The sequence below is a fragment of the Ursus americanus genome, chromosome 18 (assembly GCF_024610735.1).
Source record: "Ursus americanus isolate L20-20 chromosome 18, mUrsAme1.1.p, whole genome shotgun sequence".
Classification (NCBI taxonomy): Eukaryota; Metazoa; Chordata; class Mammalia; order Carnivora; family Ursidae; genus Ursus; species Ursus americanus.
This window is the reverse complement of record NC_142144.1, coordinates 11,368,600-11,389,346: the sequence shown is the minus strand read 5'-3', so window position 1 is coordinate 11,389,346 and position 20,747 is coordinate 11,368,600. Positions and strand designations below refer to the sequence as shown.

General features: G+C 52.7%; 1 protein-coding gene across 7 annotated transcripts in view; it reads right to left on the bottom strand.

Annotated features, from left to right (window-relative positions):
- DENND1A (DENN domain containing 1A) overlaps window positions 1-20,747 on the bottom strand; it is a 489,116-nt gene that overhangs the window by 14,428 nt on the left and 453,941 nt on the right. For 5 of the 7 annotated variants that reach the window (XM_045790973.2, XM_045790978.2, XM_045790975.2 and 2 more), the window contains 2 exons: window positions 12,796-12,852; window positions 6,014-6,102 (listed from right to left, as the gene is read on the bottom strand). In XM_045790973.2, the coding sequence (XP_045646929.2) occupies window positions 6,014-6,102; window positions 12,796-12,852 (146 nt within the window). The remainder of the gene's footprint in view (window positions 1-6,013; window positions 6,103-12,795; window positions 12,853-20,747) is intronic. The other 2 variants (XM_045790976.2, XM_045790979.2) reach the window with 1 other exon arrangement.

The following is a 20,747-nucleotide window of genomic DNA, read 5'->3' as shown; positions in this document are numbered from 1 at the left end:
TGAGGAGTCGAAGCTGAAGGGCACATGGTCACCCTGCCTTGGAGGAGCTCCCAGGCTCCCGGTGTGTGTGTGTGTGTGTGTGTGTGTGTGTGTGTGTGTGTGTGTGTATGCGTGTGCATGATGTAAAGAGAATACTACAATATGGAAGGTCAGCACTGTATCAGGGGAAGTCAGGGGACTGTGGGCATGGGGAGGGGAGGGTGCAACTCATGGGGAGGCAACAGAGTGAGCATTAGACCACTGACAGCAGTGTTGCTGCAGGTGGGGGGAGACTAGTGCACCCTGCCACCTCAGGATGCTAGTGCGGCTCCTACGGGCAGCTTCCCAAATCGTGCTCTTCGGGATGTGAACAGACACTGTGTTGAGAAAAAAGAGGGCAGAGTCTCGCCCAGCGTCTCTGGCTGGCAGCTGACGGGCAGGAGGCTGACCCAGGTCTGTGGGGTCCCAGAGCCCTGTCCATGCACCAACTCCCCATCGTGGCAGCAGTTCACCAACCATGCCGCTGGGGCAGCTCTGGGCCTGGGGAGGAGAGAGAGGAGCTCTACCCCTGTTGTGATCCACGACCAGCACCACTGAGTCCGCGCTGAGTCCAGGTCTTGAGCAGACGGCGGGGAGCGGCACATCATCTTTTGCCTGAGCACGTGTGCAACTGGCTCGAAGAGATACAGCTGCAATGTCCCGAGACCTCGTCTTTGCGCAGAGCTCTCACTAAATGCTTCTGGCAGCTTCTTCTGATCTTATTTTAATCTTCTGGGGCTTTGGGTGCTGGGGTCACGTGGTGCAAGCTGGATGGTGAGACTCTGCCATCCCTAAGCGGCGTGGGCCGGCAGTTTGGTGCACAGACTGCCTGTCTAGCCAAGTGCAACCCGCAGGATTTCTCCTTGGTCAGAAGGATTTCTAACACATGTTCCTCTGGGTCCCCCAGACCCAGATTCACAGGGAGTCCAGAGTTTTGGTTGGAGCATAAAGTGGTACAATTCTTTTAGCAAGCTGTTTAGCAACATGGAACAGAAATCTGCCTCTAGGACTGGGGGTACGGGTCAGGGACAACCTCTCAGGGTCTCAATTACGTCTACAAAATCGAGCTCATGATACCTACTCCCCCAGATTTCTTGTGAGGATTAAATGAAATGGTGTATGCAAAGTGCTTAGCAGGCCGTTCTTGGCTAATGGTAGCTGTTCATCATTCCATTCCTTAGGATGATATCAGATGAGAAAAGCTTTAAGAACAAGGGCATTTCTTCTGGCATTTCATGTTAGTGAACACCTGGAACAATCTACAAATCCAGTAGGAGGGGTATGGCGAGGCAGACCACGCATGCTCACGAAGCGGGACGCCGCCACAGCTGTGAGCAGCAGGGGTTGCAAGGACACGGGGCAAGTCCGGAGGACGGACTATTGCAAGGAGGATGCAGCGCTGCAAACTATATTTAGGATGAGCCCTGGAGGAGAGGCCGCAGAAACACTAAGGACGGAGGTTCAGAATGAACTTGTCTCTTTCCCCAAACCTCCGGATTATAAGGTTCTGGGGTCATTTTTACAGACAAACGAAACTGTTTGAAAAGAGCAGATTTGGTACAAATCTGGCCAGCCAGGTGAGCAGGGAAATGGCCTGTGGGCTCCTGGTGCCTGAATCCGGACCACTCCTACTTAGTACAATGAACCTTCAAAGTACCAGCCTGCAGCCAGTCAGGACTCCCGAGAGGGGGTTGTGGGGCTCACCCGCTGGAGGGAGACGGAGGTGTGCAGTCAAAGTTCAGGCTGTGCAGCTGGTCAGCCCTGGGTGCGTCTCTGAGCTCTACTGACTGCCAGCCTCTTGGCCACTAAGACTCAGAAGACAGCCCCACCCTTCAGGGCTGTTAAGGTTAAACAAGGTGGAGGCTGTCTGACCATGGCAGTCAGTACCCTCCACAACCCTGAGAGGGCTACTGCCCGGCCCCCTGTTGTGGGGAACAAAGGACAGGCAGCCTGAGGACCAGCAGGGGACTCCCTGCCTTGGCCTCTGTCTGCATGCTGGGCGTGGTCCTGAAGGGTGGGGAGTACTGAGCACAGTGCTGCCTTCTAGAGTTTGCTGTCGGCTCCTTCTAAGCATCACGTTCAATGGGAAATTCTCTTACACCTGGCAGGATGAGGGGAACGGAAGGTGGGGCCGGACAGCCACACACTGCGGCTGAAATGACAATTAACAGGTGGGAGATGTGAACCTCACCATGCCCCCTGCAGCCACCACTGTCCCCATCACTCCGAGTAGCTCAGGGTCATACTTAGGTTCTCAACGAAAAGGCCGGATGGTGCAGAAGAAGGGGTGAGGGCTGTGTCAGCAGACAGCTGATCCTACCAGTTTCTAGCCCTCAGACCCTGGGCTAGTTCCATTAGAAAGTCTCCCTTTGAGCCTCAGTTTCCCTGTTAGATGGGAAAGACACCACCTACCCTTCACAAAAACATCCTGTTGCTTGTCTTTCCTTCCCCAGGTAGAAACACTCAGGCACCAGGGGGACACTGTTTCTGTGCCAGGAAGAGGACTGAACAGCTCCAGTTCCTGACTTCCAGGAACCAGAGAAGAAGGGCGGCATGTGGGACAAGTCATCTTAGGACACAGGACCCAGAACCGTCTCTCTAGGCAAAGCCAACTGACAAGGGACCCCTGCGGGTAGCAGAGTGTATCGGAGAGAATGAAATCAAGCAGCATCTGGAGTCCTGGCCCTTCCACCTTCTAACCGCGTGACCCAGGAACACTGGTCACATATTTTCTGAGCCTGAGTTCCCATTCGGTGGAAGAAGAAACAAACACCAGCCGAAGAGGGCCTAGAACACAAGAGGTGCTCGATTGTACTTGCTGTCGGGTGGCCCCTGACCCACAGCCCGCGCTGCCTGACCCCTCCGAGCCCTAGCTCTCACCCTAGGGAATCCTCAGGGCATCCCATCAGCCTGTTCTGAATAATAATGCGAGTAGCTAGTACTTCTTGAGGAGAAATAGTCACTGAATATTAATCAGCTAGTGTTAGCTGAAAAACAGAGGGAATGTTTTCCTCAGAAATCTTTCTGAAGTGTTCTTCCAGTTGTCATTGGATGGCTTTAAGGGGTGAGGACACCCACCTTTGATTCGGAAAAGACATTTGACATACGAGAAATTTCGTTTCGGGAAAATGCAAGTCACAAAAGAGTCAGCATGGGGATTCTCTTTAAAGGCCCCCTCTTAAAAATCCCAAATCGCTCACACCTGGTAGGTTTTTGAAACTATCTGCTGAATGAATGGATACATGAATGGACAGATGGACATCATCTGGAAAGGAAGAACGGGATCTGTGGCCACAGAGCTGGCAGCCGACGCTACTGGGCCTTGATGAATTCCAGACGCTGAGCTGCTGCGGGAGGCCGTGGAGACCGTCTTATTGTTAATCAGCTCCATCTTGCTGTCCACGAAGTTAATTATTTAATGTGCTATTTGGAAGTGAGAGTTGGGGCGAGAAGTCGGGAGGACCGAACCTCTCCCTCCACTTCAAAGATCTTGTGTATCTCTCTGCCGGCCAAACCCTCAAGTTGGCGATGTACTGCGATATTCCCGGGACAGACAATGATCCGTGAGTCCAGAAAATCCAGGCCAGATTAAAGGGCCAGGCACGGAGTCCATGTGCCCCACACGGAACCACCCGCAACAAAGGCCCATTAGGATCTGGCTCCTGCCTGCCGGCTTGTCTTCTCGTGTCTCCCAGCACAATGCTGACAGATTGGTGGAGCTGGTTTCTTTCCCCCCCAGAACAATATTTTATGAGGAGTCTGTTTTATTAAAATATTTTCCGCTGGATGCTTCCTGTGTTTCAAGAACTTGGTCTTGCCAGCTGGAGCTGATGACAGTTGAGAAAAACACATCCAAGTGCTGTTGTGACATGGCATTTGGAGATGGAGGAGCACGACGGGGGGGTGGGGGTGGGGAGGCAGCATGGGAAGAGATGCAGGAAAATACCCCAGTTGCACCATAAATGTCACCGGTATTATGGGAGAGCAGCATGCCTCCCCCCCTTAAAAAATGTGAACAGAAACTCTTGGAATAATATCCCCAGATGTGCATCCTGATCACCTGGAGGGCTGGAGCTGCTGTGAGCTCTGGCCACAGAGAAGCTCTCATTTGTTTTCGATCGCTGCCAGTTTGCCAACCAACTGAACTAGCTCCCATGTTCCCACTGGTTCACTTCAACCCCAAATGTTTCCTGAATAGACATCTAAAACAAGGCATATTGCAAAAAGAAATAAAAAGTGATAAGGGCACAGTTCTGCTAACACCCAGGAGGATGGGATTACTGGACACTGGCTCTTTGGCACGTACTGAAGAGGCATCCCCTATCACGGGGCTGGGAGAGCAACGGCATAAATAAACATAATTAGGAATTCCGACCTCTAATCAGTGACCCGGACACAGCATGGGAAATGCTTTTCAGTAAAATGTGGAGCGTTGCTGGTCTGGCGTGCTCTTGGGCAATGCAAGGACACTCTGGGTTTGCATTTCAATATCCCCAGCCCCAAGACTCTGTATCGCTGCACAGTGTCTAAAAGATTTAGCCCAGTTTTAAAGACATGGTTTTAAAGAAAAGTAACTAATTTCATCCCTCCCTAAGGAGAAATCTTTAGGGTCTGAGGAACTCTGAAGCTATGTGGCACTTTCTCCACAAGGGGGCAATGATAATCCATGACAGTGGCGGCCAGGGAACTATTCCTTACTCCCACCGTCCTATTGTGCAGAGAAGTTATGCCTACACCAACTTCTGGAGTCCTCTCTTCTAAATTTTGCATAATCAAGCATCTTGATTTTGCTAGTGCGCACGCGTACACACACACACACACACACACACACACACACACACACACACACAGAGTCTCCCATAGCTCTCTGGGCAAGGTGTAAGCAGGCCTCGGTAGGCTGGTTCTGTAACAACACAGTGATCTCAAGCAACACCAGACTGTAAACCAGAGAACCCTAGAAGAGCTGAAGGATATTGCAACCTGTATTAGGACACGGCTTGACATTTCAGAATTGTTTCTTCCTTCTGGCTCCTTTCCTGGCTAGGGCCTGCCATTTCCCTTAGCTCCTTTCCCTGACAACTTTTCTGAAAGTAGAGCAGACAGGAGGAGAATTCCTCTCTTCGCCCAAGGGACTTCAGGGTCCCTGGGGCAACTGTTTTGGTTCCCTTAACAAACCCCAGACTGAGATGGTTTCGTGTACTTTTTCAAAGCATCACAGGAAGCCAGTGTGTAGCTGCTGAGTTGTCTGGGCAGAGCCCCAGGGCTGTGGGCCTCAGGGACAAAGGGCAGCACTCCAGACGGTTCTGGACTTGGGGCTGTGTGCAGCTCTAAGTCTTCTGCCACGTGGGCAGCTCCATCTCCAGGCATCGCTTGTCCACCCGCCTCGTTATTAACCTCCTCTATCCGGCATCCATCCTGCATGTGACTCCGAGCCAGGCCCTGTGCTAGCTTCTGGGCAGAACACCCAGTGCCTGCCCACAGAGCCCTGGGCCTGAGGGGAGGTGGAAAAGCCAGGCCCTAATAAAATGATTGCCATGGCACAGGGGAGCAAAGGTACTGGTGAGGGTGGGGCGGTAGATAAGGACAGCTCTGGGTATAAATCCAAGCTCTAGAGCCCTTGAGCACCCCAGGCTTAGGAGAGTGATGGTCCTTGTTAAATAGATTGCCTCCTCGACCAGGTTCCTAGCTCTCCCCTGCTGACCTGGGCCTGGAACCTTCTTCTGAGCCTGTTTGAGTACACTTTGGGTGTCACCACTCAAAACCCAGCCTAGAGGCCTGCCTCCCTGGCCTCTGGGGCCTCCTGTAGATATGACAACTGCTAGCAAAAGCCGACATGGAAGATCAAGCCCAGCTCCCCGACTGACCTCTTTGTTGAAATACCTGCTCAGGGCTCCAGGGAGTCTTTCAAAGGCCAGAGCTGCAGCAACGGACCCCACAAAGGCCTGGCCCCCTGGGCTCTGGCAGACAGAGGGGAGGGGAGAAACGGGGTACTCACTGCTCAGGACTTGAGATAGAAGTCCTCCGGCCTTCCACTGTGATGTTGCTCTTCGGTCTCTTCACGACATGTGGGCGGGGAGGGCGCACCTAGAACGGGCACAGGGGAAAGGCCCCAAGGAGTGAGTTGGAAAAGCCATACAGGAACATTCTGCAGATCTAGATAAGCAGCCCCCAAATAAACGTTGAGGCATCTGCATGGTACAGGCTACAAAAGCTCTGCTTATTGCAAGAACATTGCCACTGAATTTGCAGCAGACGTAAGAACTAGAATTCCATGGCCTACTCAAGTGGGAAAGGGTCTTCTGAAGAGCCTGGTCTTCTCATCTGCAAGTAGGGGACAGCGCCACCTGCCTCCTTGCAGGGCTGCCGTGGGAGTTCAACGAGACAGTGCCCATACAGGACCCAAAACACGGAGGCCCTCACTTAACGATAAGTCCCCGCTCACCTTTTTCCAGAACCCTGAAACTGGTTCAGTAGAACAAAAAGGTTTCACTTGGGCTTTATGTCTAGGGTACACGTACTTATTTCATTCTTTTTACAACTGAATCATAGGATGCTTATTTGCCCCTCTGAGTAGGAGGGGGGAATAAAGCAGATGATAGCATTACAAAGTGTCAATAAAAATCATCTTTCTGTTCCCCAGGCCATCTCTGGGCAGTCCTCCTGAGCAGGGCTCAGCCTGCACAGCGCACGCCCCACGGAGCTCCTGCATTCACGTGGACCCGGCTTGAGGCTCGGCAGTGGTGGGTGTATTTCACAGTGAAGTACACGGCTTCCTAATCCATAGCTGGCCTGTTGCAACAAGATGTTTTGTTTTTGGTTTTTTGTTTTTCCTGATCTGCTGCCTCTGAAAGCCAAGATGGGGGCCCACAGAAAAAGACACCTCCTCCCCCGCCAGGGTCTGTGCTGGGAGTTAGGCTAAGAATTTGTAGGTGCCCTTAGAAGGATCCTCATCTGGGCCGATCAGCATTACATGGCTTTAAATTTGGCACCATCATCTCGGAGCATTTCCAATGCCAGAGAGGGACTGGAGACAGCTAAACCAAGAAAGTCTGTCTGTGACTTTTGTTGCCAATAAAAATGCGTGGACACCCCAGTGCAGGGGGTTTGCTCTCTCTCTGCAGATGAGGGAACAAGGTAGATGAAATGCCACAACCGCTGAGGTTCTCAGACAAGACAGGGAAGGAGAGTACACACGCACACCATTTACTGCCTGCCCTCTTACCTGAGGCCCTGTCCCCGCCCCCCCCCCCCAGCAATTTATGGGCGACACAGCATAACGGCTGGAGAACACAGATTACAGAAGTTGGCTGCACGAAAGACAAGTCTTTGCAGAGTCTCATCAAGCTTTCGGGTCTCCGCATGTCTGATCTAACCAAAGTTTTTCCTGCGGAGTGGCCAGCCTGATCTCAGCCTTGTTTGGCAAATCAGAGATGCGGTAACCGCCAAATGCATTCCACCAAACTTGTCTTCTTCCACAGGGTTCCTCTGAATGAAGATCCAATGAGATGGTGCAGGGAAAGCGCCAGCTAGGAGTCTGGCACACACGGTGGCTTCTCTGTGACCTTATCAACCACACAAAGGAGATGGGGATAGGGCATTTCTGAATTTAGAAGATGCCATCTGAGATGACCTGACCCTTCCCTAGCTTCCTGCTCAGTGCCTGGTGTTACGGCGGTCACCCAGCAAGACTTTCAGGAACAAATGGACATGGCTGCTTGGAATCTAAGAAGTGCACAAGAACGTTGCTGTTATTATCAGCGTATTAGAGCATGGCCTGCTACAACGCAGACATCCAGTCACCACTGCTGAACAAATGGATGGCTAGATCCCCCACCCATTCAAACCCTGAACCGGTTTCCCTGACCACAGCCAGACTCCTCTCCCTCTCGCTGCTGCTCAACAGGCTCACCGGGTTGGAATGCTCCCCCAGACTTTTCCTCACAGAGGCGGATGTGCAGTGTGGGGTGGCGGAGCCGTTCTGCCCTGCCCTGGAGGTCCTGGGGTGGGGGTTTCAGGAAAGGTCAGATATGAAGGCCTGTTACCCTGTCCTTGCACATGGCCGCTCCTCGCTACAATAAAGGCGGGTGAGGAATGTGAACTTGTGGCTTGAAATGGGGGGATTAAGTTTGTGGCAACTTCAACTGAACTTGCAACGTGGTGAAACATGGGGAAAAAGAACAACAGAGCTAATTAGACGAGCTGAGCTGTCAGAGTGCCGCCGAATGGCTCAGCGCCAACAAACAAAAGGAATGGGTTGGCAATCAGCAGGATCGATGGAGAAGACTGCTTCATTAGGGATGATAAAACAGACAGAGCAGGGAGAAGGGGGTGGGGGAGGGGAGCAGGGAGGCAGTGAGGCGGGGGAGAGAGGAAGGCACAACAGACCTGGAGACGGTCACCTGCACAGCTACAGACACACCCAGAGTCACACACACCTGACTGGTGTGGACAAAGCCAGACACAAAATTATACTCACAGCCAGCCATCCAGAGACATGCACAGAGGCCTCGAGGCGCCGACATTCACAGTCTCACAACTACACATTCACAGAGGCACGCACAGGAGTCGAAGGTACGTGCACGAATCACACACACACACACACACACACACACACACACACACACAGCCACAACCAGGCACTGACACACACAGACAAAATGGCTTAATGAAGCCCAAATCACAAGACAGTGCCGACGACTGGCCCGTCATATTTCAGCGAGCACATCCGTCTTTCGGGGGTGCTGAGGAGGGCTGGGGGCTTGGGAGGGGGGAAGAAACCGCATGCACACACAACACACACAACGGTGACTGGCCCTGCTGGTGCTGGGATCCCAGCAGCGCCAGGGGAGAAAATGCTAAACAGGGATTTTGAGCTCTGTTCAAGGGGGACTTGTGGGGAAAGTTGGGAAACCAGCCAATTCCCCACTGGATTTAAAACTTGAGAAATCTAAGTCGGCAGGGTTAAATGTGTATTGAATACAAAAGCACCGAGTACATTTGATTTTAATGGTGAGCAAGAAATAATAAATACAGAGCTTATAAAGCGCTTCACATGCGGCCGACCACGGCCTGCCTCTCCCCTGCACGCCCCAACCCACTCCCTTTAGCCCACCAGACGCTGGCAAAGCTTTCTTCTGCTCTTTCCTTTTTCTTCTTTTTAAAAAAGAAAATCTAAATCCTGTGGTAACATCTGAACTCCAGCCACAGGTGCCAGGCTACAAAGCTCCTTCCAGAAAGGCTGAATGGCTAGCCCCCATGTTCCTGCCACCCTGGGCCAATGGCCCCACTCCTGCCCAGACATTTGCGGATAAGTACCCGATAAAGCCCAGCTGGGGGCCAGAAGCTCCTGACATGAGCGCTGGTCAGGCCATTCTTTTCAAGGCCCTTGAGGGGTTCCACACCCCATGTCTCCCTGGTTCACCCCTAGTGGACAGTGGTGCCCACTAGAGAGGCTTACGTGAGTGCACACAGAGTGAACAGACTCTGGGGCACAGGGTACTGCTGGGCCCAGAAAGCACAAAATTCCAGGACTCCCAGCTTAGTTCCACAGTGACCCTGTTTGGCGGAAGGTACCTGGGGTGACACAGTGGGGTATACGTGGGGTCCACTTCATGCCAGGGACTGTGCTAGGCACTGTACACACGTGACTTCACTACTCTCACCAGGCAGGTGCTGCTAAACCCATTTTACAGATGATGAAACTAAGATTCAGAGAAATTAAATGCCTTGCCCAAAGTCATACAGCCAGGAATTGCCAACCTGTGATTCAAATCAGGGCAGGCATCTCTGACTTCCAAGCCCAGGAGAACTGGTTCCGCTAGGCACCCTGCCTCGTTAGCGTACCATAACCCAGGGCCGGTACAGCACCAAGTACCAGGCTAGTTGCCTCCTGCACCAGTGCAGTGGCTGAGGCGAAAGCTACCTGGGCTGTTCTCAGGGTTACGTGTGTCTTCCCAAGTACTGAGCTGCCAGTGGGTATGGCTGGGCCTCCCCCAGGCTGCACAAGTCCCCCCACGGGTAAGACAGCATGGAGTCTACGGGAGTGGTCTCCAATACCTCTCCTGCCCCAGGTCATGCTTTGCAAGAGAGTCCCTGCCTGCCTTGGGTCCTAGGTCCCTACAAGAAATTCTGAGAGCAACCCTCTGGATGGCTGGGTTAAGGAGAGGCAGGCCTGGGTTCCAAGGCCAGCCTAGCCTCTTATCTCTGTGGTCTTGGCTGCAAGCTGGGGAGATAGCCTCTGCCTCCTCCGGCTGGAGGGACAACTGAGACCATAATTGTACAAGTGCCCGGCACAGTCCTAGGTGCAGAAAAGGTGCCCAGTAAATAAACCTCTGTACCCTTGCCAAGCCCCAACACTACCCTAGAGATTCCATAAGAAGCCCAGCTGGCTGCGGCTCATTATTATTTTTATTATTTTTTAAAAAGCCAAAGTTTTAAAACATTTATTATTATTTTTAAAAATTTTATTTATTTTGGAAAGAGAGAGTGCGCACGCACGCATGCATGCGTGGTGGAGGGGCAGAAGGAGAGAGAATCTCAAGCAGACTCCCCATGGAGTGTGGAGCCAGATGCGGGGCTAAATCTCAGAACCCTGAGATCATGACCTGAGCTGAAATCAAGAGTTGGACGCTTAACCGAATGAGCCCCCCAGGCGTCCCCGCCTTCTAAAAAATTTATTTATTTTGAGAGAGAGAGAAATTATTTTTTTCTTTTTTAGAGAGAGAGAGGGAGAGGGGAGGAAGGGAGGGAAGGGGGAGGAGCAGAGGGAGAGAGAGAGAATCGAAAGCGGGCTCCATGCCCAGCACAGAGCCCTACGTAGGGCTCAATTTCACAACCCCGAGGTGATGACCAGAGCCAAAATCAAGAGTCGGACATTTAACTGACTGAGCCACCCAGGTGCCCTCCTGCCCCAGTATTTTATACTATGACGGACTCCATGGAAATGTAGACGGAGGGTCCCAGGAGATGGGTATGCCGGAAAGACTGTGGGTTCTCGAGTCTGGTGACCCCCTGTCTGCACTTGAGGGACTTGGGTTAAGTTCCCAAGCATCAGTTTTCTCATCTCTAAGATGGGCGGAGATGATGCGTACTTCATAGGGTTACTGTGAGGCCCAGCTGGGGATGACTTGCTGACTTTAAAAAGTCCTAGGCAAACGATACTCACTAAGAAACCGAGTCATTCCTCAGAAGTTGTAAGGTTTACAAACCCGTTTAGAAGAGTAAGGACCACTGCTGTGTGCCAGGCACCGTGCTGTACAAGGGCCATCTCCGCTCACTCTGGCAAAGCCTCTAAGGATGAGGGCACGTGAGAGACAGAGGACGTGTGTTCAAGGGAGAGAGAGGTGAGCCTCAGAGCTTCAGTACTGTCCACAGGTCACAGAGCCTGGGTCCCCGAGCTCAGCTCTGCCTACCCCCCAAACCATCACACTAATGCTTGTCCTGAAGCTCTCACTGAGCCACATGAGTTTGAGCCCACAAGAGACTTCCACAAAGCAGATTCTTCTTGCTGTTTGTGCCTTCCTTCCAATGACAGTGAGCAGAAACATTCCAGCCGGCCCCTCCAGAGCCGTGTGGACCGGGTTTGGGCTAATCATGGTTTGACTGGGTCGAGGAGGGATCCGTCACATGTGGCTGGGACTGCAGACTCATGACTGCTGCAGGTAAAGGATCTAAATCCCCGCCAACCTCCACCCCTGCCCTCTAACTCCCACACATGGTAGGGAAGGGAAGGGAAGGAAAACAGCGCCACAGAATTTTCCAACATCCATGCAGATAGCAGCCACCCAAGTGATGCCGGGCGTGTGCACGGAGGATTAAAAACAGACACCGTTGGGCCAGGCCACCTGCACTCCTTGGCTGCCACGTGTCACAGGATGGAGGTGGACATGTGCGCTTGTAAGGAGGAGGGCGGGGGTTGGGACATGGGTTTGCGGGACCTCTGGTCACAGCTGGCCGGGAACCTGACCCCTTTTGCCCGGCTGCGGGAGTGGTGGCTGCTTTGAATGAGACCGAGCGACTCTTCTCCTGGTAAACAGCCCTTGTCAAATGGTCCCGGCAAGTTTTCTACTTTAAGGGATCCTGTTACAGTGGTTATGCCTTGGCATGGCCGAAGTCTGAGCTTCCAAGGAAAAGGGGGCCCCATACCCCATATTTTTCCACGGCATTTATCTTGAAAAACCTCAGATGGGTCTTGCTGCCTTGCCTACCCCGTTCCCAGGTGTTGGGGGGTTTGTCCCATGTCGTCCTGCCCCCCCCCCCCCCGGCTTGGCACTTCACTGGGGAAGGTGGGGCTCTATGTGAGGCCGATCTCCGCCTGGGGCAGCTCGAGATTCTCTGGGCGTAGCCTCTGCCCTCGCAGAACGGACATCAAATGCATTTCCAAACCCAGCTCTGGCAGGAACGAGACCCCTGCTGCCAGACTTCTGCTTCCTTTGCTGAGGAAGAGGCAGTTGGAGCTACACTTTAAAGCTCGTTGGCTAGAACAGGACTCAACCTAGGAGACGTGCTCAAACGACGTACACACGGCAGACACACCACACGTGGCTCGCGGCTACCTACAGCTCCGACCTGCAAGCCGCCAAACTGGCTCAGGAAAAAGGAGAGACAAGCCCAGAAAAATGCAAGTTCGGGTTCATGCCACGCAGAAAGGGAAGCTGAAAAACCCAATTCCCGGTTCGGTTTTGCAAGGCAGCTGAGTTCAAACTCCCGAGGTTTAGTCAGGCGGGGAGAACGGCTCAGGCAGTGTTAGGTGGGAGGGCAGAACCACCGGCTACTCACGGGCCTCGAGCGCTGTATCTTGGGAGGCGGCGGGCGAGTGGGACGGAGTCTTTGTGGCTGCATTAAAGCGAAACTTAAAACATCAGTACACGTGGAGATGGCGGGATGCATTTGCACACATGGCACATGAGAGGAAGCATCCAGTTACCCAAGCCAGACCCCGAGGAACGTCCTCGATGCCTCCCGCTCTCTCACCCCCGTGTCAACTGGTCACCGGGTCCTGCACGTGCATTTCTGAGGCCTGGATCTCTGTAATCATTTCTCAGCAGGGTTCCCGTCTGGATCTCCTCCAGCCATTCTCCACACAGGCCAGGGGAAGCTTCTAAAATGCAACGTGACCCTGTTGCACCCCAGCCTCGAGACCTCTGCTGTCCTCCCTGCCTCCTTGGGTGACAGTGCAACAAGGCTCTGGGCTGGCATTCCAAGTCTTCCGAGACCTGGGCTCTATCGTTCCCCACACAGACCCCTCCTAACCTTCATCCTTGGGCAGGCCCTCAACTGGTCCTTGGCTCTCGTGCCTTGTTTTCTGCCTGCCCCTCAGGGTGGAATGACCTATCCCATCCCAATCTGCCTGGTAAATGTCTACTTGTTATTCAGGATAGTGGGTCCGATGAAGTCTTCAATGCTCCCATTGCCCCATGTCCCCTGCTGTGTGGGACTTATCGCCCAGTGGCTCCCTCCCACCAGCACCCTGCACTATCTTTCAAATGTTCATTTCCTTGAGGGACTCATCCTTATTCCTTGGGAAAAAATATCTGCAAAATAAATGTCTGATGAACAAATAAAATTGTACAAAACACTTGGCTTTTGAAATCAGGATTTGAATAAAAACCAAGAGAGCACAGGCTTCTTGGCTGTATTCACCAACCCTTTATTTTGAAAGTCAAGCTTTGTCCTTTCAACCGCCTGCCCATGTTGATGCCCTGAACAGGTGTGGAAGATGGACAGGCAGAGAAAGGAAAGTAAGTACCCGCGACAGACCAAGACCACGGACCCTCTGCAAACCCCGCGAGGCTTCCAGTTGGTTCCTCCCATTCAGCCACTCCGTTCACAAAGGTATGTCATTATTTGACCAAGTCAAGCCCTGTACTGCCCACTTCAGCAGCCAGTGGCCACATATGATGAGTCTGAATTAAGATGCGCTCTAAGCATAAAATACACACTGGATTTCAAAGACTTAGTCTGAAACAAGTATGTAAAACATCTCAATATTTTTTTATATTGATTACATGTTGGAATAAAAACTATTTTGGCCATTTGGTTAAATATTGTTAATTTCATATTTCTTTTTAGGTTTTAATGTGGCTACCAAAACATTTTGAATTCCCCATGTGACTTGCATCGAGGCTCCTGCTACGTTTCTCTTGGACAGCGCTTTAGAGCCTCACTGGGTTGGAGTGATTCTTCAGATACCAGACCTGCCTTGGGACTCACTCTCTGTACCCAACTCCTGGAGAGTAGGGGCCATGTCTCAGGCGTCCCTGGGTCCCTGCTGCCCAGGACAGGGCCTGTGGGAGAGCTGGCAGAGGGACTCGGTACCAGATTGGGGTCCCTCACAGCACATTCAGAGCACGTCTGGAGGGAGGTACACTGTGGCTTCCCAGGTCCTGTGCTGTTAGCTGGCAGTGTGGGCCACACTATGCTCACAGACCTGTCTTCAGCTGGAGGCCACCTGGGGGGTGGGGACGCCACCCAGTGAGATGAGCATGGCAACCCACTAAGCCCTATTTCTTCTCTTTCATGTTTACAGGAAAAGTCTGGGGCACAAGGGAATGGAGCCCCTCAGCTCCCACTGCTCCGCAGCGGAAAGTAAAAGGACAGGGAGAGGGAGCCGCCTGCACAGTCCCATAGGCATAGGCTGCTGCCTTGTCCATACCCGTCACACGACTCCCCGCAACCCTCCCCACCTCCCCGCCACTGGCCACTTGTTTTTGGCCACTCTGCCTGCCGCTGGGTGATCCATTCTCCAGCCCAGTCCTCAGGGCTCATTGCCTCTGACCGAGCTATTTCCACCCCTGCTGGTGGGGGTGGCAGAGCGCTCCTGGGGCGGCCCTGGGGTCAGACAGTCTTGGACTGAACCCTAGCACCCTTCTACCCTTTGGATTTCTACAGGCCCATGATTTAACCAACTAAGCCTTCCGTTCCTCACCTGCAAATGCAGGTAACTGCCCCACCCACCTGAGGGGGCTGTCCGGAAGACTCAGAGAGACCATGTTGGCCACGATCTTCCCACAGGGCCGTCAGTACACGTTAGCAACTATTAACTGTTAGCAGGATCCCCCCCTCCAGCCTCTCCCCTCCCCATCCATCTCCATGCTTGCTCCAGAGGGGACTTAAAAAAAATACACGCCCAGTCGTGTCGCTCGCTAGCTTAAATCATCTCAGTGGAAGGCCAGCGTCTCCCAGTGCATCCCGGGAGATGCATTGTACGAAGGAAGAAAAGGGGGTTCCCCAGCCAGATGAGTCTGGGAAATGCTGTCTACTGCCTTGCTCCTTTTGGAGATTCACAATGCCAGTTAGCACAGCAAAGGCTGCCAAGTCTTGCAATAAAAAACCCACCTTAAACAGGCAAAACCCTATTAACTTTTCTTCTTTTACGTCCTATTTCTCCAATTTATTTGAACCCAGACTCCCTTTCCCTATACTAGGCGTTAATAGCCCCTGGAAAATGCCACCCGAAGTGTTCAAAGCCCTCCAGACGCTGGGCCCCACCCACAGACCTCTGCTGTCTCATCTCTGGTGCTTCCCCCCATCTCCCCTGGGCCCCACACCACCGCCATCCGACCCAGCTCTCCCTCCAGCTCCCCCCCCAGTGCTTCACATGTTCTTGTGCTTCCATGCTGGCCCCTTTGCCTGCAATACCCTTCCATTTCCTTTTGTCTCACCCTGGGTGCCTCTTATTTGTCCTTTGGGTGTCGGGCTCAAGCACCACCTCCCCCAAGAGGCCCTCCCTACCCTCCCCTGCCAATGTGTATTCACAGCACACAGGCTGTCGTTCCTAGCCTCGTCGTCTCATCTGTTTATCCTGGGGGCCAGCATAGGACTGGTACATAATAGGTGCTCAGCAAATGATTTTTGGCTTTAACTTCCTGGCACACGTACAGAGTCAAAAAAAGTTAGTTCTCCAGATTTCAAAATTAACTTCTTTTCCTTTGTCACCAGGAAGTGCTGGTTATTCTGCAACTGAATTTATAAATGGTGGGAAGAAGGCAGACTCTTGGTCACACCCGATCTAGAAGCGAGCAGAGTAAGTCAAGGGGATTTAAAGACACTATGAAAGGGTAATGCGGTATGTCTGTGAGGGCCCCACTGCCGGGGTAAACAGGGCCAGGTGCCAGTGAACACAACACTCGGAGAGTTTCCCAAGCCTGCTGGGGTGGGATGACAGCTGGGGACGCAGGCTGGAGAGAGCCGAGGACTCTGGGGACAATTAGAAGAGGCCACAGGGGTGACTGGTAGTGATCTGGGTGGGAAGAGAGAGTGAAGAAAGAAGCCAGGGAAGGATCAACTCGACACATCATTTTCCAGATCATGGCCCCAGAGCTTGGAAGCTGAATCGGGGACTAAGTGAAAGTGGGGGCTACGACGGTGTGAGCGGGGCCAGGGGAGGCTGTGGATCTGGCCAGGACACACTGAAAGTCTTTCAGGCGTGGGGTGCCTGGGTGGCGCAGTCGTTGGGCGTCTGCCTTCGGCTCAGGGAGTGATCCCGGCGTTCTGGGATCGAGCCCCACATCAGGTTCCTCTGCTAGGAGCCTGCTTCTTCCTCTCCCACTCCCCCTGCTTGTGTTCCCTCTCTCACTGGCTGTCTCTCTCTGTCAAATAAATAAATAAAATCTTAAAAAAAAAAAAAGTCTTTCAGGTGAGCCAGGAGCACCCCCCACGCCCCCCTACTCCCTGAGGGTGCAGATCTATTCTCACTCTTCTCTGAACCTCAGCCCGCAGTCCAGGGCTGGGAGCAGCTTGCTCATGTCTTCCCATGGCCCTAGCAGCAAGGAGCACGTCATCTGTGGGCAAAGAAACAGACCGCAGAGAGGGAAAGTGACCACTCACGGCCCCCAGCTGGTAACGGGGAGTGTTGCTGCAAGTGGGTCTCAGGCCTCAACTGTGCTTCCAGGGCTCTTCCCGCCTCTGGAGTAGGTGGAGGCAAACCCCGGAGCCCCTTAAATCAGAAGGAGCAGAGAACTGAGAGGGCCAGGGCCAGGAACCTTTGCACAGAAATCACGTTGTATGAGATCCCCGATTCCCTGACTAGATCAAAACGTGGCTACACTGACTGCTGTTTCTTGAGTGAATTCAAAAGCCTGGGCCTTTGGCAATCTTCTGCTAGAAGAGTTCCATTCAACAGTTCATCTGGCACTTCCTGAGCTGGGCTGGGGCGGCGGGGAGTGGGGGAGGATAGTGGGGCTGGAGGTTTTGATAATGAACACATGCACCTGTTTTCCCGAAGGTCATGTCCAATTGCGGAAGCAGATTCATTCCCACAGAGTGGAAAGATTCCTCCTATGTGTGTTTATGGAACAACTGCTTGGAGCCAGGGCCCACAGATTCAGAAAAAAGATAAAGTTCTTGTCCTTAAGAAATGTATGGTCTGGTGGCATCTGACCTACATCACGGAAAAAATCTTTCTTACAGTACAAAGAGTATTTGGGCTAAAACCCCCAGAAATATACTTTGGCTTAGAAAGATGTGGGCTCATGTCTTGACTCCGTCGTTTTCTAGTTGAGTTCAATACCAGCTCGGCCGCTTGGGTGAGTTTATAAACCTAAGTCCCAGTTCACTTGTCTGAAGTAACGCCTGAGTCGCAGGCACCCATGTGAGGATGTTGCTGGGGCGCAATCATGGCTGTGGGGCTCTGGCCCAGCCCCCGGCGATGCGCGGTACCAGCCGATCCTCTGTTCCCCCGCTGGATTCACAAGTCTTCCCAGAAAAGTCCTGTGGATGGGAAGACCTTGGTTTTCCAAGGAAGTGTGTTGTCAGCAAGGCACTGTTGAAGGTACTGGATTTTAATAATAATCTCTCTTATTTATATGATGTGTTTTCCTTTCAACGGGTTTCTGCTTCTCTTCCTTCCTTTGAGCCTCACATCCCCTGGTGAGGTAAGTTAGAGAAGGATTATTTCCCTGCGATAGTGGCAGGAAACAGGAGGCCCAGAGAGGTTAAGGGACTAGCAGGAGGTCACATAGCTAGTGGCAGGAACTAAGACAAGCAGGTATTCTTAGTATACTGTACTACCCTTGTCAACCCAAATTTCTAAAGTCATCTGGAATCCTTTCTGATATGGTTTTTCTGATCCATTTGAAGTTAGAATCTGTTGTTAGAGATCTGTGTCTAAGAGAAGAGGCTCGTGAGAGTGACTCACATCTTCCCCTTCCTTCTTTATTCGAGCAGTTCTTTCCAGGGCATTCCAAAGGAGGCACATGATTCATTTGTTCATTCATTTAACAAACAGTGGTGTATATGCTGCACCTCAGTGAGCAGGATATGGTCCTGTCCTCTAAGGCTCCCTCTCTGATCGAAGGGGTTACAACACAGCAGGGACAGAGAGTTGCAGAAGTCTGTGGAGGTACAGAGGAAGAGCTTCTTCCTGGATGGGCGTGGTAGGGAGTTCAATTGCATGGTATGGGGAACCACAGTGGCCCAACACGAATAGAGCAAGGATGAATATGAGGACAAGGCAGGCCAGGACCTTGGATGGGCCGGTGGGGGGGCGGGTGGTGTCACATAATAGGGCCTTGAATATCAGGCTAAGAAATGTGACTTTTCTTTTGAGAGCAGATGGGAGGGATTTAGGCAGGGAGGGACATATCAGAGGCCCTGGTGTCCCTGGTGTAGAAGATGGATGGGAGGAGGATGGGTGGGCTTCTAAGGACAGACCTTCCCCCCCAGCCACAGGGTCCTGCCTAGGCCTCCGTGTTGTGAACTCACCAGCCCTGGCCACCCAACTACGGCAAGATGTAAACGTGAGAGGGTAAGCTCGGAAGTATGATTGACACCGAAGTCCCAAAGAGAAGAGGAACTTTTGGCCTCTGCCCGGCCCTTGGCATTTGCATCAGTCAGCCGTGTGGGCCAGGTGAGTATGCTCATTGGATATGAAACCCACATTTATGAAGACAGCATCTGATTTGCAGTTAATTTGTTGATGCAGCAGAACACATTGTTTCCAAAAGGTCAGGAGGGGAAGCAGTGTTGGAATATCAACTTAATTACCCGGGCAGCATGGATGAGCGGGTGCCCTGCACAGGGCTACGAGGTGGAGAATGCTTGACTGGCAGCACGGACCTGGGGCAGAGAGTGCAGTGTGTGTGTTTTTTGGGGGGGGGAGGGTCAGCCTGCACAGTGCCTAACCACTAACCAGCTCACTCACTAGCCAGGGGAATCCTCTGGACAGGAATGAGGGTCATCACCCCATTTCACAGATGAGGGGGAGGCAAGGACTTTCCCAGGGTCACATAGAGCAGTGGATGACAGGCCTCCAGAAGAGGGTCAAAGAGCTCATCTCAAGTTAACTGTGGGCTGGGGCAGGGGTCCTGTGATGTACGTGGGAGGGGCTGACTGTTTAGGAAGCGAAGCATGGATTTACTCAGTCCCCATGGAGGACACACCTTGGATCATCCGATCATCCCTTCAACGTCACCATCAGCATCCCCATTTGGCTTCTGTGAAACCAGGTGCAGGGAGGGGGTAGAGGAACAGGTGCTACCTAAGGCCACACAGAAGGTGAAATGTCAAAGTCGGTGGGGAGACAGGCCAGATGCCAACCAAAGCCTGGTGGCATGGGGAAGGAAGTAGAACACAGATGCCTGAGGCCATAGGGACCAACCAGCTTTGCTGAAGGCAGAAGGCTGTGCATGCAAAGCTGGGGGTAGGGAGGCAACCTGCTTAGGGAGCCAGCCAGGGCCCCCACACTTCCTCTTTTCAAGGGCTGGAGAAGGTGCCTGATGGCAGCTGCAGGTTGAGAGCTGGCCTCCCAGGCCCAAAAGGGGGTCTCAGGTCCTGTGTCTGTATGGTGGTGAGTTGTCTCTTCCCCATTAGACTGTCTAGTCCACAAGGAGGAGGCCCTGGTGTCCCCAAAGGGGAGGCTGGACAGATGCCTGGGATTTCTCTGTCCTAGGGACATGACCCAACCCGATAACGCTCCCAGGAAGAGAGAAGGAGAAAGAGAAAATTCACAATTAAACTCTGTCACTGCTTAACGAGGAGAGAGTTCACCTGGTTAATTTTCCTGGCTAGTAGCCACATCAATGCTCTGACCTATGCATGAAACGGCCCCGGTAGGGAGAGGAAGACAAAGCTTTCCGTGGCTTTACAAAGGGCCTCTGGGCTGAGAGCAGGGCTCCTCTACTCCTTGGGACTGGAAAGTCGCTATTATGCAAGATATGGAAATAAAAGAGGGCTCCTTTTGATATGCCTCCAAAAAGGAGTGTATTAAAGCTATATTTGTGTGGAGTGTCTCCTTTGAAATGCCCAACCAGCTCTCTTAGGCACAGCTCCTACCTGTCCCCCAGCTCCTGTCATTACCTGCGGTCCTCTCGTCCACCCTTGAGAGAGCTGGTCCTGCTTGGTGCGAGGATCAAATGCCTGCCTCGTCTTCAGAGTTTCAGCGAGGATGGCTGGAGAGGCTGGGCGCTGGTGTCCTGTGGCACTCGCTCTGTGCCAGCAGCGTGGGGCAGGGCCTGGGGCCCCTCGATGGGGTCCTGGCATCTTCGGGCCCTGAGCACCTGCAGAGGTAACTCTAAGCTCCAGGCTATAATCTCTTAAAAGATGTGGCCCAGGGTGGACTTTTCTATCATGGCTGAGGAAGAAGTTTTCAACCGGCCCATACCAGGTGACAAGGAGGTGCTTCTTCATATGAAAGGGGACTGGGGCGGCGGGGGCGGGGGGGGGGTAGTGGTGTTTCATCCTGGAGCACCCTGGATGGGCCAGTGTTACTCTGAATATCCCAGTCAGTTCTA